The sequence below is a fragment of the Carassius carassius genome, chromosome 15, assembly GCF_963082965.1.
Source record: "Carassius carassius chromosome 15, fCarCar2.1, whole genome shotgun sequence".
Classification (NCBI taxonomy): Eukaryota; Metazoa; Chordata; class Actinopteri; order Cypriniformes; family Cyprinidae; genus Carassius; species Carassius carassius.
The window spans coordinates 17040853-17056748 of record NC_081769.1 but is presented as its reverse complement, the minus strand read 5'-3'; the positions used below and the strand labels follow the sequence as shown (position 1 = coordinate 17056748).

The 15896-nt window shown below is 35.8% G+C and overlaps 2 protein-coding genes across 3 annotated transcripts in view; one reads left to right on the top strand and one right to left on the bottom strand.

Moving 5' to 3' along the window:
* The window catches only part of pafah1b3 (platelet-activating factor acetylhydrolase, isoform Ib, gamma subunit), a 140099-nt gene that overhangs the window by 99004 nt on the left and 25199 nt on the right, over nt 1-15896 (bottom strand). The gene's annotated exons all lie outside the window — the stretch shown is intronic.
* ceacam1 (CEA cell adhesion molecule 1) lies at nt 4317-15822 on the top strand. 2 transcript variants are annotated; one of them, XM_059567667.1, is made up of 13 exons: nt 4317-4441; nt 5221-5523; nt 9677-9958; nt 10102-10365; nt 10462-10587; nt 11645-11896; nt 12039-12314; nt 12433-12681; nt 12978-13253; nt 13337-13585; nt 14372-14647; nt 14726-14959; nt 15097-15822. In XM_059567667.1, the coding sequence occupies exons 1-13, from the start codon at nt 4393-4395 to the stop codon at nt 15183-15185; spliced, it is 2925 nt and encodes a 974-aa protein (XP_059423650.1). In that variant the 5' UTR covers nt 4317-4392; the 3' UTR covers nt 15186-15822. The 2 variants fall into 2 exon arrangements, with proteins under 2 accessions (XP_059423650.1, XP_059423651.1); XM_059567668.1 differs by lacking the exons at nt 10102-10365; nt 10462-10587.

Sequence of the window (15896 nt, the reverse complement as noted above, 5' to 3'; positions counted from 1 at the left end):
TAGTTACATGAACATTAGAGCTGTAGATACTATGTACCAATGTGTACTCACACTGTGGTTACATATAATGTACACATCTAGTTACTAAGTCACAGGTATTTTTGAGTTTGTCTTATTATAATTTTTATTATAATAAAATATATAATGCTGCAGTGCCAATTGACATAGCTGTTATCACTGCTTAGAATAGCTAATATGAAATATGTTGCGTGCCTTATTCTTTGTAAGAAGCCACATCCTCTTACAGAAGGATTTATTTCTGACATTATGAAGTGAGTTTGGAGTAAAAACATGTTATTAAATGTGGTATTGTCACGTGCTTTCAGATGGATAAAATTAACTACACTGAGTCGTAGTTCACTGACAAGCTACACAAACAGCTTTCATAATCGCAGAACGATTTCTTTCTTTTTATTATTCATGATTAAATCGTCTGTGATTATAAGCGCGATTTTGTGTAGCTTGTCAGATATATTGCAAATATGTAAAATGTTATTTCAGTAATACAATTTATTACATAAAACACTCTCTAAAAATACATAAAGAGAGAGAGAAAGCATGTCATGCTCAAAAATAATATATATGCAAAATATATCAAATATATCTTCAAATTCCTTAATATAAGCTAAACTGAAATGCATGCATGTGCACTGACCACACTTGTTTCTTCCTTTTTTTACGAGAAATACGTAAAAGCAAGTTTCTTATAGAATTTCCCTGTTACAACTGTTACAAAACTCCAACTTTTACAAACTCCCTACAAATGATCAAATTGTAGCACTCTTAAGCATTTCTAAATTCATTAACTTTTACAAACTTAAATGCCCTGTATAAATGTTCTTTATGAAACATGCAATAAACATGCATAACATGGTTGTTACATCACGCTGGTTGTTTTAACTTTGTATAAAAGGTAAATTTAGACCGAAATTTTTTTTGATTGTTAGTTACTGTAAAACAAACTGCCTTTGACAGGGTATTGTTGTACAGCCTGATTGATAATTGTCTTGAATCATTATAAAACAGTCTACTTGAACTGTGAACATGTTTTGTAGCCATAAAAAAATAAAAATAAATAAAAAATTCTGCATGTTGTTTCACAGCTTACTTTGGAGACGAATTTGGGGCCATAAAAAAAAAAAAACTACTAGGTTGTTTAATAATATTTTCCGGGATCAATTCCTAAACCAGGCTACCAGATTGTGATAGCTAAGAGCTACAGAACTAAATGCATTGTCTACTGCTGCCATCTGTTGTTTATGAAGTGAGAAATACCACTGCATTTATCAATAATAGATTCCACAGACTGTATATTTAGCCAACTGTATACAACTGTATACTGTATGCAATTGTCTGTTAAAGTTAACCTAATTTGACCATATTGAGACCAAAATTTCAGACAGATTTTATGTGCCAATAGTTTAATAACCAGTGTGGGCTTTGGAGGGCACTATTAATTAATAAAATAAATAAGACTTACTAGACATTTGTTTACACTGAATTCAATGAACTGAATCATTTTATGTGTAAGACCCAGTAAATAACCTACATCAGATTGTTACAGCTACACCAGATTGTTGAAACTGATTTTTCTTTTCGGAATCACTCATTTTGAAAAGAAGAGATTTTATTAAACTTAATAAAGGAAGGGAATCCTTAATCCTTAACCCTGATCCTTAATCCTGAGTTTTTCATAACTCAATGGAAACGTTAGCAAAACAACTATTTTGTTAAGCCAGCTACTCGGCAAATAAAACAATACCTGGACATGAACATTTATTTGAATAGGCCTATTTTTAATTTACCTGTATATTACCTTAAAGCTTCCGGTAAGAAAAATGGTCCATTACGAAAATTAATAGGAAAATCGACATTAAACGAACACTGCTCCAAAGTACAGTAGGCTATCTACTAAATAAAAACTACAAGAAGTTAGACGCAAGATGGCGCTAGGAAACAAGAGAGCGCGCCTGTGATGCGACACACTTGAAAGCAGGTAGCCTGATCCAATCAAAATCGCGCATTCCAGAAAGCCGTATAGCACAATACTTTTATCCAGCACCGAGCCCGTTTGCATTATTACTTGTGTTTGCATTACAGAACCAGCCTTTTAACCTCTACACAGAGTATTACCCTTTGAAACGGCATGACTGTGTGCCTCTCTCCTGAGGTACAGATAAATAAAATCAACAGATGCCTTTGTCTCTAGAGAAGTCTTGCGATATAAACGCAAACATAAGTAGACAAATATTTCCAGACATTATTGTCTATTGTAGCATAAAAGGTGAGGCTGGTCCTCCCCACCCAAAAACAAAACAAAACAACAAATCAAAACAAAAAAAACCTGCCTTTGGTATTTGTTATCTGATCACACATTGAAGATACAATTCTCTCTTTGGATATCATTTATTGACTTTGTGGTTCCCAGACAATCAGGGTGCAGCAGCCACACTATTTTTTTTCTTACTTGACATCTGTGATTGGGTTTATCATTCAAAACAGGCCTAGAAGCAACAAAAATTAAAATTCAGTGTTACCATTTACTTACCCTCATGTCACTGCAAACCTCTATGACTTACGTTTTCTTGTTGTTGTTGTTTTTATGTTCCACAAGAAGGAAAGTCATAGAGGCTTGGAATGGCATAATGGTGAGTAAATTACAGAATTTTCATTTTAATGTGAATTATACCTTTGATGACTAGTGAAATTAAAATATTATAAAAACCTGACCCTGAAGTGATGCATTTACAATGGTGACAGTAAAAAGCCTAATCTATGTTTATTATTGAGCAAATATGACAGTCACTGATGGCAATAGTTTAATAGCTTATTAATGACACCATTTACAAATCATTCACAGTAACTAAATGACTGATCTTCATTTTAACAGGGGTTTAGCTGAAAAGAGTAGGCCTATATGAGAAAAAACATAAGAACATCAAAGAGTGCATACTACAGAACATCAAATCTGTTTGCTCATGGTGTGTAGCAGGAGACAAATAAAAACTTTTGAACAATAGCACTGTGTCAGATATTAAAAAGCTCTTTTTTTGTCAAGGCGCACCTTCTTTATATTAAGTTTTTACATGTAGAAATGCTGCTTGGTGTGATCGGATTCATCAAGCATTTTCCTCTTCACTGGTTGTTGTCAGCATATTATAAAACTACAGAATGGTTGATATATTGATATTATATCAGTTAATTAAATGCCAACATTTACTGCAAATTTAAGTATAATCTCAATTAATAAATAATCATATAAAATGTAAAAACTTAATTAAAAAAATATGAACAGTCTACCACTAGTCTGTGCCAATTTTGGGGGCCCTTTAACCCCAATAGTTTTTTTTATTTTTATATATATCTTTTCATTTGAAAATACAAACTATACATTTTACTCCACAAATCCCTCATTAATAAATGGACCAAAAAAATCAACACAATATAATGTCATCATGGGTCATTATTTTCCTGAGACACACAATTTGATTAATTAACTTGAAAAATGTTTTGACTGATTAAAACTCACAAAGTTGATATTCAGATGAAATGACAAAACTTAAAAATAGCACGCTGTGATGAAATGAGATTTTGTGCCATATGATCAAGAGAATAAATAAGGTACCATCTTATCCTGTCTTACTATATTTCATAAACAAACTAAGCAGTATATCACCCTGGGGATATATTTACACATAAATACATAATTATTTGATTTAGTTGTCTGCTGTTGACACTTAAGTGACTTAATAAGTGACTTTTTTACTGCATAAAAATTCCTGTCAATCTGAAGTCATCTTTAAGAATGAAGTAAATTAAGTAATGTTAAACGAAGTAAATGAAGTAATGTTAAACATGGCTTTTCAATGACGTGTTTGGTTAAGATCCTGCACTTGAGATAAAACAGTTAGATGTACTGTAAACATACTGTAAACACTCAGTACCCGAAACCAGGAGTGACGCTGAAAGTTGGTTTGAAAGAAAACATCAAACTTCAATTGTCATCATGAGTCACTCCATGTTAATATCAATTCTTAGTGTTGATAGTCCACACTTTTTACTGACCACAAATCTTTTCTTACAACATGACGAACTATTTAAATACGTATGACATGACCTTCCATTTATGACTGACACGTCATCTGGGTACCAGCGGTCTGGCTCTTTGCAATAAACCACAACAAACACACCCTCCACTCAATGTGAATCTGTGTGATGGTGACAAAAGGTGTGTGTACCTTTCTGTCACATGCGTATTCATTGGTGAACCTAGCCTTTTACATAACAGGGTAAATATTAGCAGAATGTAAGTATAGCTATGATTTTACCATTTTATTGCAGACTTGTCGGAAGTCTGTGGAAGAAGTGAATAATTTTCATAGGATTTCCAAAATGGGACATAAAGTACTCGCCATATTCTTCACCTTAATCTGTGCACCAGGTAATTATTCAGATGTATTTTCCTTATTTTTTTAATTCAATTCTAATTTCCTATTTTTCATAAACAGCAATGCAGAAAGGAGACTGTTTGATAATGTAAATTTACAGCAACTGTTTGACACAACAGTTAACTTTCAAATCTTTTAATTCAGTATTTTAAGATTTTTTTTTTTTGTTTTCAGATTTACTTGTAATTCTGCCTAAAAAGGGGACTTTGGAAAATATCAGAAATACTGAGCAACAAATAGCTTTATAAATACATTTATTATCAAAAGCATTAGATAAATTATATTTGAATATTTGACTTTACTCAGATTCCTGACAGTATTAGATGTTGACACAAAATGTATAGCTGTACTGTAGATGTAGATGTATTTATGTACATTTGTGGATACAATGACATTAACACAATGACATTAACATAATAAATTGTGCAGATTACATAACACAGAAAATTACATTAACATAAAATAAAATAAATTACGATAAAAATGCTTAGAGGGTAATTGAAATAATAATTACATATTAAATATATGTTGTTCATTGGTTGTACTCATTACGCACTTGATCATTTTGCTGTGAATGTGTGTCCTTTTACAAGCGAGACCATACTAAACATAAAAAAATATTCTACTTGATGGAAACAAGCAATTAATATACAAAGGCAAAATGTAAATCAGTCAGACTTGGTTCCATCAAGGTTATGCAACAGCAATGAAGAGTTGAAAGTTTTCTTTATATATTCAAAATTATACCGACTGACACTCCTGTCTCTCTTAGGTCTTTATGCAGTGTTCCTGATTCCATCAAAAAACCCTGTGGCTGTTGGGACCAATGTAACTATACGTGCGAATGACACTGGGATCATAACAATTGGTGTCTGGTTACATGGACCTAGTACATTGTTCATATGGTACCCAGGGGGCATTCTTCCGGGAACTAGCCTCCAAAATGGAACAGCATTTGACAGTTCTACATATCAACTCACCTTATCGTCAGTAACGCTGATGAGTTCTGGCCTGTATGTATTAGAATCATTAGGGCCGATCAAAACACGAGCAGAGATTACATTAGATGTTCAGGGTAAGTTGAAAAAGATTCTCTTATCCTACACACTGTAAAAATTAAATATGAACAGAATTTTAAAACCTTCGATTCATCTATATGTATTCCAAGAATTTAAGCTACTTGTCCTAAAATGTCATTGCATGAACTGCCTAGATTGTAAAGACTGGTAAAAATAAGCCATAGAACTTTGTTTTTAGGTTCACCGTTTACATTTGGATGTTATCATGTGAAATACTTTTTTATAATTATATTAGGGCTGTCAGTTTAAAGCATTAACTTAATTCTGAAAAAAATAACGCAATTAAAATATTTTAAAGCAGATAACGCACTGACCCCGCCGCCAGACCTGTACATCACCAGGTATACTGAAACGTATCTGGGCCAGTTTTGGCAAAGATGTGGCACAGTAAGCTCTGAATAATGTGGCTGTGAGATAAAGTGGCCCGCATATGATGCCACAAATGTGGCCCAGTTATCCTAAAACGTATATGGGCCAGGTTTGACAAAAATATAGCACAGTGGCTAATGTGATCATGAGCCTTAAGTGGCTAATATTGCCCAAATATTTAACAATTTGAGTCACTTTTGGCAAAGATATGGCACAGGTAGCATTGGCTAGTCAGTCAGTAGGCCTAATTTTCCCTACATTTGACATGGCAAATATGCCCCATATATTATAAAACAGATTAGGCTCCTTTCTGGTTTGGATGTAGCACTTGACACTGGCTAACTGAAAGGGATATTTGAAATTGTAAATATGGCCTAATAGATTTTGGCTACTTTTAGTAGGATGCAACACAGTAAACTGATGCAGGGTGATCTTGATATGAGTTATAAAGCGGCTACATACCCAATTTATTTTTTTAAACATGCTTTTGATGGCAGTTTTATAACAGAACGTATTGAGAGAGAATATAAAAAACACAGAAAACGTAAAAAAACAGAAGTGCACTAACTGTCACGGTTTTTGTTAATTTAGACTTTGCTTTCCTTTTGCACCATTTCCTTTGTGTTGATTGCCTAGTTAATTATTCCTGTTTGGTCTGAGTACTTATGTTCACTTTGAGTTTGTCTGGTGTTAGATCTACAAGTCTTCAATGTTGCTGTGCTACATTGTGTTACAAGGGCTTTACCCTTGTTGGTTTGAACACTTATGGTATATAACCATTCATCTTTGTTGTGAGCTCTTTAACACAGTGTAGCTGTGACACTTACAGACTTACTGTGAAGGTAGAGTCTGAGTGAGAAGCATTTTGATTCAAACTTGTGAGGCACTTTTTTTAAAGTCTCACCATGTGTCTTTGAATATTTATCTGTAACATCTGGGTTGCTGCTTGTGCAATTGTCCTTATACCAACTTGGGTTGGGATGATTTTACAAAGTAAAAGTTTATTTGAATATTTAGGGAGGACTTTTAAAAATGTGTCTTTACAATATGTTGAGTATTGTTGATTAGTAACTCGCTTAGGCTTAGTGTGGCCCAGATAATGTATGTTTATGATTTATTTGTTTCATTATGAACTAAAATGTGGCTGTGCAGTGGCCTGCTTTTGGACCACTGCCAAAATGTCACCATTCCATGCAGCATGTGGGCCACATGAGGAATTTGTTCACCCAAATGCCATCATTTTACACAGTATGTAGCGCGGAGCAAGGTGTTGAGCTCAGGAACGGTGGACGAGAGTCAATGGTGTGATGTCTACTTGATACTTTTTCATTTAACACACACACAAAAAATAAAATTAAATAATCTTTTGTGGGTATTTTCACAGTCACATTTATTTAGAGATGAATTCAATTTATTAATCGACTCTTCGTGTAATTAATTAGATAAAAAATTTTAAAAGACTGAGAGCCCTTATTTTCCTTACAAATTAGATTTCTTGAGTTGTAGTAAATGTCAAAAATCTTAAAAAAAAAAAAAAAAAAATTTTAGGGTTAATTGTTTATTTAAACGCAATGTATCCCTCACAGTTCAATGTGTTTGAACTATGTTAATATTCAAAGTACCTTCTTGTGGCCTGATAATCTACTGCATGTCCAGTGTTTTGTAGATGGCTCCCTTATATGACCACTGAATCATTTAAAGGGTAGCTAAACCCCTGGTCAGAGCCTGACTCCACCCACTGGCAATTTTTGAAAAATGCTGAAAAGTGGGCAGAGCACAGCGGAGATAGAGGGGTTGAACCGAGGGCGGGAATGAGTGCGTGGGGAGTGAACCTGAGACCCGCAGTGACGGATTGATTGACAGCTGCTGTCTGAGTCGCTAAAATGGAGAGTGACTGTAGTGACGCAAGTAGCTTTGCAACAGAGTGTTCATTTGAAGTAGAGGACTTTTCTCCCCCACATTCCCCTGAAGTGGAGGATGACAATGTGTCTGTGGCCTGAGCCATATCAATTTGAGCCGCTGGCTCAAACTGTGGTCTTAACTCCCGCATCGCGTCGCTTTTCAGCGTGAGCTGTGTGGAGAAGCCCATTTCCACCTCCATTGCATTGGAGAAGCAATCCAGTGTAAAATGCAGTTTGCACACTCTAGCTCTAGGTGGGAACTCGCGGTCTTCCAGGCCAAGTGCATGCAACCACTGGCGCCTAATTTTAAAGTCTGCTGGAAAACTATGCAGTCCAGCAGTGCTGTCGCAACCAGCAACACTATACATACGTACCATCCTGACCAATGTACTAAATACAGATAAATCTACGTCAACTTGAAGCTATCCTAACTGATGCAATACTCTGCTACTAACTATGATTCTAACAATACTAACGTTACACATAACAACTATGCTAATTAACTACATAGGCTACACAAAATAATCTAAATAACTATACAAAAGCTATGCTAAATAGATGCTATAATAGTCTATCCTGGTCGTTTTCAATACTCCCAATTCCAACTCCTGACTCACTACAGTCAGAGATTTTGACAGAACAAGATGGTTTTATACTGCCGAGGGGCGTGGTAGCTCATACCAAGGGGCGTGGTGAGCTGGAGACTGCATACGTCACCTGCCACCGCTTACGTCACTTGCCACCGCAACATCCAATAGGAAAAATCAACTGCAGTAGCCACCGTTCAACCTGAAGAGGGCAGTTTTTACACCATATATCAGTGGTCACCAATCTCGGTCCTGGAGGGCCGCTATCCTAGTTTAGCTCCAACCAGCTCCAACACACCTGTTTGAAAGTCAGTATGCCTAGTGAGATCTTGATTAGCTGGTTCAGGTGTGTTTAATTGGGGTTGGAGCTAAACTCTGCAGGACAGCGGCCCTCCAGGACCGAGATTGGTGCCATATATTGTAGAATTAAAACACTTTATACTCAAATGTCAAAAAAGTTACTCGAATCAATGAACAGCACTAATAAAGCCCCATTCTTACAGATCATTAACTAAAAAAAGTTGGTTTAGGGTTTAGTTACTCTTTAACATTCACAATATTATACAGTAGCCTAAGATAGCAGCTTAGCAAGGATCATCAAAACCGTAAATTTTACAATGAAATGTTATAAATTCTTAACTCTTAATGATAAAATAATATAAGGACCATTGTAAACCAAAATGACAGGCAGAAAGAAAAAAAAAACTGCCATAATCTTTTGCTATTTTACCAACATTATCTACTGGATCTCAGAATAATTTGCTGTAGTTTGTGTACACAATTTAAGTGAGGGTGATTTCAAAACAAACATTTGCTTAGTGAGCACACAATCAATTAACTTTTGCTTATGTAGCATTACTTAGTTTCAAGAAGCAAATCCTTATACTCCCTGTACAAAATGCTATATTTTTATAACGCCTATATTTGCCTCATGATTGCTTAATGTTCTTTAAATAAATAAATTAAAAAAAATAATAATAATAATTATATATATATATATATATATATATATATATATATATATATATATATATATATATATATATATATATATATATATAATTTAGGATTACATTTAATAATCTTTTTAATTTAAATAATAACTGTGCTAACATTAACCTGTTAGCTAAGACAGCAGCGTTGTCTTTGCCGACAGCTATGGTTTTTGTCTACTCTGCAGTGAAAAGTCCAAAATATTACACGGTTGAGGGGATGCTAATGGACTTTTAAAACTCATTAAAAACTTAATGTACTTTAAACTTTCGCACTAAACATTTTCTGTTAACTTGTAGAACCTGTCAGTAATGTAACCGCATTTGTAAGCATGACAAACCTGGTGGAATTTAACGACAACGTGACCTTCACCTGCACCGCCGTCAGCGGAAACCCGCTGTGGTTTTCATGGCAGAACGGAAGCTCTACCGTCACAGCGGGAGGAAGAGTTGACCTCAGGAACGGTGGACGAGAGCTCTTCATCAATGGTGTGATGCGCTACGACGAAGGACCGTTCAAGTGTCTTGTGGAAAACAACATCAGCAAAGCAATGTCTAATCAAATGAATCTAAACATAAGCTGTGAGTATGACAGCACACAACGATGATTTCACTAAAGCACTAAAGTAGTATTCCTTCAAAGGGTATACAGCTGACAATAACTGCGAACCTAATTCATGTTTCATAAGCTCAACTGAAATGTTTGTGTGTGTGTGTGTGTTTAGATGGGCCCAGTAACATTGCAGTGACAGCCTCACCAGAGAAAGTGGCATATATTTCTGGTTCAGACATTTTTCTGTCATGTTCTGCTGACTCTAAACCGGCAGCTTCTTTCTACTGGATGTACAACGGCAATAATCTGAATGTCTCTGGTTCAAGTTATAACCTTAGAAACACAACTTCTAACATAAGTGGCCAGTACACTTGTGTTGCCAAAAATGCAGCCACGCTCCGTTCTGTTGCAGTGATAAAACAAATTAAAATAGTTGGTGAGAACATGCATACACAAAATATGTTTTTATAAATTCCTGATTATTCTTGTGATCATTTTTTATCTCAAATAAAAATTTTTTTTCTTTATTTAGATCCAATATTGTCAGTGACAGTGAATCCAGCGGGCTCCCCAGTGGAAGGCAATGTTTTTAATCTAAGCTGTAATGTTGTGGGGCCAGTGGACTCCATTCATTGGATGAAGAATGGAATATACCTGGGTGCCGATGATACGATCACTTTCTTCAATAACAACTCAGTCTTAAGCTTTTATCGTCTCGGTCTTCGTTATGACGGATTGTACCAGTGTGCTGCTAGTAATGCTGTCAGCAACATGACCAGCGGGGCCTACAATCTTATGGTCAACTGTGCGTATGATCTTTCCAGAACATCCATGTTTCTTGTTTCTGTATAGATTAAGATGGGGTAAGATGTCCTCCCACCATTAGTTTTTCTCTTGACTATAGATAAATGGGCATAAAGGGTCATCTCTACACAGTTATTGAATGGTTATGCTTTGGCGTGGCTCAATGCCACTTTTTCAGAACCAATCCTGACCTGATATCATCAATTCTGAGTATCGGACGATACCGATATTGATCAGATTCCAGTGCAGTTTTTCTGTACCTCGATGTGTGTTGAACTGATTATTACTCTTTTGTGTTACACACAACACTAAATATAGACAACTTATTACAAAAATACTATTCTAAATTAGGTTAGTGGATAATTCTGTAGCAAAAGTTACTCTACAAAAATCATGAATGCACAATTTTATAAAATCTAAACTTTTAGTGAAAAAAGTTTTAGTTTCTAACATCTTCTGTATCAATCTATAACTATATTATTCTTCATAACCTATATAGGCCGATTTAGTTGAATCATTTAATTTGAACCCATAGGATTTTATAATTCATACTCTAAATGGGACACAGTTTTTGATTTTGTCTGTTGGTTTGTCTGTTATTTAACTAAAACATGTACATGAAATATTTGACAGACTATTTTACATTAATGACACTTTTTGAAAAAAGATTGACCCAGGTAGGGAACCATCTTACCCCAGTTATACAGCAGTGTTTTGTGCTAGACAACTAATCAAAGCAAATGTTTTCATTTATTTTCTCTAATAATCTATTAAATAATATCAAATGCATCTTCCACAATCTCACCTTATATATGAGTTCAAAAGATTAGTTAAATCTGTTTGCATTTCATTGTCAGTTGCCTTGTAATGTAATAAAGATAAAATATTAAAACAGTTCATGTATTTGATAGATGGCCCAAACAACACAGCAGCCTCTGGTCCACATATAGCAGAAGTGGGATCCAGCGTGACCTTCAGCTGTTCCTCAGTCTCTCGTCCTCAAAGTCAATACAGCTGGTATTTCAATGGCTTAAGTGTGAAAAATGGTTCAGTGTATGTGACTGCACCTCTCTCAAAAACCGGCAGCGGAGAGTACACCTGCATGGCCTTCAATAGCATAACAGGCAGAAGCAGCAGTTCCTCTGTGACATTAGCTGTATATGGTAAGTTATTTAATTCAGTGCTTTGCTTAACTGAAACCAGCGTATGCATTTGTTCTTAAATGTGAAAATGTTTAACATCCTGGTTTTTTAAAATCTAAAATGTTTGTGAATGTGATTCATAATTTTTTTGAATGAAATTTAGTTCCTGTCAGCAATGTTACGGTGAATAGGAACAATCAGCAACCAATCTTCAATCAGCCATTCACACTAACCTGCACTGCCAGTGGAGATGTTAAAAACATTCAGTGGATGAAGAACGGCACAAAAATATACAGCGACAACAGAATCAATTTCACCGCAAACAACTCGGTTTTGAACTTCAACCCACTCACTCTAAGCGATAATGGGCTGTATCAATGTCTAGCTAGTACTGCTGTCAACAACATGACCAGTGCGGCCTATGACCTCCAGGTCTTCTGTGAGTAAAACACCTTAATTTGACCTAGCTGCTGGGCTTTGTTCTCGTATGCAACATTTTCAAACGTAACTTTGAGCAGAAAGTGACTTGTGCCTTATTTGTGTTTGTGCCTTAACAGATGGTCCAAGGGACACAACCATCGCTGGACCAATTGTAGGAGCTATTGGACGTAATGTGACCTTCAGCTGTTCTGCTGATTCTAACCCAGCAAGTCGATACAGTTGGTTTTTAAACAGCACAAAGGTGGGAGAGGGTCCAGTGTTAACTAGAGCTCTCTCTCTGGATAGTGGTGGACGCTACACATGCATCGCCTCCAATGATATCACAGGCAGCATCAGCAATGTATCACTGAAGTTAACTTTAATGTGTGAGTTGTTATTCCTTCAAGTAATGTATTAACTGTAATGTATGAAAAGTTTATAAATTTGGTTGTTCAACAGGCAGGTCAGCACATCTTTCTTATATAGTTCTTATATAGAGTGATATCGAAAGGTCAGTTTGTTTTCTAATTTTTTTTGTGCTCTACAGAATAAAGAAATGCATACTGTACATGTTTGGAATGGCATAAGATGGAGTAAATGATGACTGAATAAAAATATTTGATTGAACTATCCCTTTAAGTGATGTAATCTATCTGATTTTGTTTTTTTGTCTAAATTTTAGATCCAGTCAGCAATGTGATTGTAAATGCAGGCAACCAGCCACCAGTATTCAGTCAGCCATTTACTCTGACCTGCACTGCCTCAGGAGATGTTGAACACATTCAGTGGATGAAGAACAGCATGTTCCTTCATCCTCGCAATGGAATCACTTTCTCCACTGACAACTCGACCTTGAGTTTCCAAAGTCTAAATCTCAATGATGATGGATATTATCAGTGTGAAGCAAATAACGCTGTCAGCCTCATGACTAGCCTTGTCTATGACCTGAAGGTCAACTGTGAGTAATGCACATATATTTGTAACATGTCCACTGAATCAGTGTTAATGGGAATCATTTTCAATGTATATGGCATCTTTTAGATGGTCCATGGAACACGACAGTTGTTGGCCCAAGCATGGAAGAGATGGGGTCCAATGTGACTTTCAGCTGTTCTGCAACCTCTCGTCCTAGTCAGTATAGCTGGTTCTACAACAATTCAAAGGTAGGAGATGGTCCAGTGTTTGTGAATGCAGCTCTCTCACTGACGAGTAGTGGACGCTACACCTGCATGGCCTACAATAACATCACAGGCAGCAGCAGCAATGCATCACTGGAGTTCACTGTAATAGGTAAGCTATACTTCCTTACAGTGATGTCTTTTCTTGTTCTTTGAGGATCAAATTGTCTTTTTCATTTACATATAGAAAGGGATAATTTGAAAAAGTGATATACATTTTGCTTAAGTAATGAGGAAATTCTCTCTCTACAAATTTGGCAAATTATCCAGGGCATCTATTTGAAAGATTGGATCAAAGAACCAACTCTCAGAGTCATATATTTGAAAACTCCTAAAACCCTGGTGGCGCTGCAAAAAGAAGCATCTCAAGGGAGACATTAGGTCTGAGAATCATGAACATACAGTATGTCCAGTGTTGATCACTTTGTATTTTATTTTTTACTAAAAAAAAATATAATTAATACATGTATTAATAATACATATAATTATAATATTTTTTTGAGAATCGGGCTACCCTGGCCGGACTATATGTTTTTTGGATCAGTAAAAAGTACTGGCTCATCAGAGTCATTTGTTTCTGGGAATCAGACTACACTGGTCGCATTGTTTTTGATTCACAAAAATTTGATTCACTGGTTCTTAAGAGTCAGTGGTTCTTGAATTGGATTATACTGTTGCTTTTTAATTTTATTTATTTTTTGCTCATCAAAGAGAACAGTTCAGTAAAGACTAGATAGTATTTTATGGCTTCACAGTCAGTACAGTCTGCAAATTAATAATCAGTCAGGGTAGTCCTCACGTAGTGAGAGGGCAGACATTAATATCACCGCAAGCGTCACACGCACTTCATTACACACACAAGGTGAGTGACTAATCTAATATTCTGTACACTCCATAGAAGCCATTGTGACAGTGGACATCACCTCCAATAATCCTATTCCTCTGGCTTCCCAAAGCCTGCAACTCACCTGTAACGTGAAGGGAGCCTACAACAGACTCCACTGGCTTCGAAACAACCAGTATTTCCAGCCATCAGACAGAGTCAAGTTTTCAGCAGATAACACCACTGTGACTTTCAAAGCCTTGCAGACTGCTGATGATGGGAGATACCAGTGCGTCGCTTCGAACGCAGTGAGACCGCATTTCAGTCAACCATACGATCTTGCGGTCATCTGTGAGTAATATAAAACATCTGTAAATTACTTTGATAAAAATGTGTTGCATGAACTAAAGCTCTGTGTTTATTGGGCAGTTGGACCAGAGAGTGTGACGATCTCTGTACGCCCTGGGATTCCTCCTGTCCTGACATGTCAAGCACTGTCTCGGCCACCAGCTGTTTATAAATGGATCCTCGAAAACAATGCAGTAGTTGGAAATTATTCTTCCATAGTGCTTCCCGTAAACTCTATCTTTGGCAGCAATTACACCTGTGTGGCCAAAAACCCATTGACCAATGTGACACTCTACATGACCCACATCCTCAATTGTGAGCATTAGCCCAAATTCACACACAGCAGCTATCATGCAAAATAAAAGTTAACTGATTGTCAGAAAATGCATCTTCATGTCGCATTTTATAAGGAAACTAATAACAAATCATAATTTCCTCTGTCTTTACTCCAGATCCTGATGCTGCTGTCAGTGTCCAGGCGAGTGTGATGTTGACGGCTCTGCTCGTTCTGCTGATCCCAGTGCTGGATGAATGGCTCTAATACTGATATTGCTGTGAACATGCCAGCTGTCTTTGAGGCCGGAATGAGACTTGTGGGTACATTTATCACTTAAAAGCAGCAAGAAAGAAATCGCACTGGCAAGATCATTCAGCCCAGATTAGTGGAGCTGCTTCTTAATTTTAAAACATATTTAAACATCATGTAAAGACAGATATGAGCATTTATTAACCAAACACACTTTTGGCAAGTACAAAGTAAAAAAAAAAAGGATTACATCTTAACAGTCATACATTTTAATTAATAATACTATATCACTAGCCTATATATTTATCTTCTAAAAGCTATATCTTTCGTACATTTATTACTATCATTAATTGGACAGTAATTTAAGACATGGATGCTATACTATAATTAAATCTGCTGAAATGAATAAACTCTGGATTATTTTCTGACTTGTAGCTCTGGTTTTATGTCTCTATTACTAATATACACCAAATTCAGGCAAATAATACCCGAATTACCAATTATCCAAATTACTTGTTTGCATCCGAAATGTTTATTTATCTCACAATAGTAAGATATTTTCTTATAGAAATATTAAATGCCTTCTGTGTGATTATTTGAAATGTTTTACACTTTATTTATATACCAAATAAAAGTACACTATTCAAATTAATTTCTCTCTTTGTCAACATGCTTTATTTGTGAATGCACACATACATGTCTTTTTCCAGTGTGTACTTTTCCCCC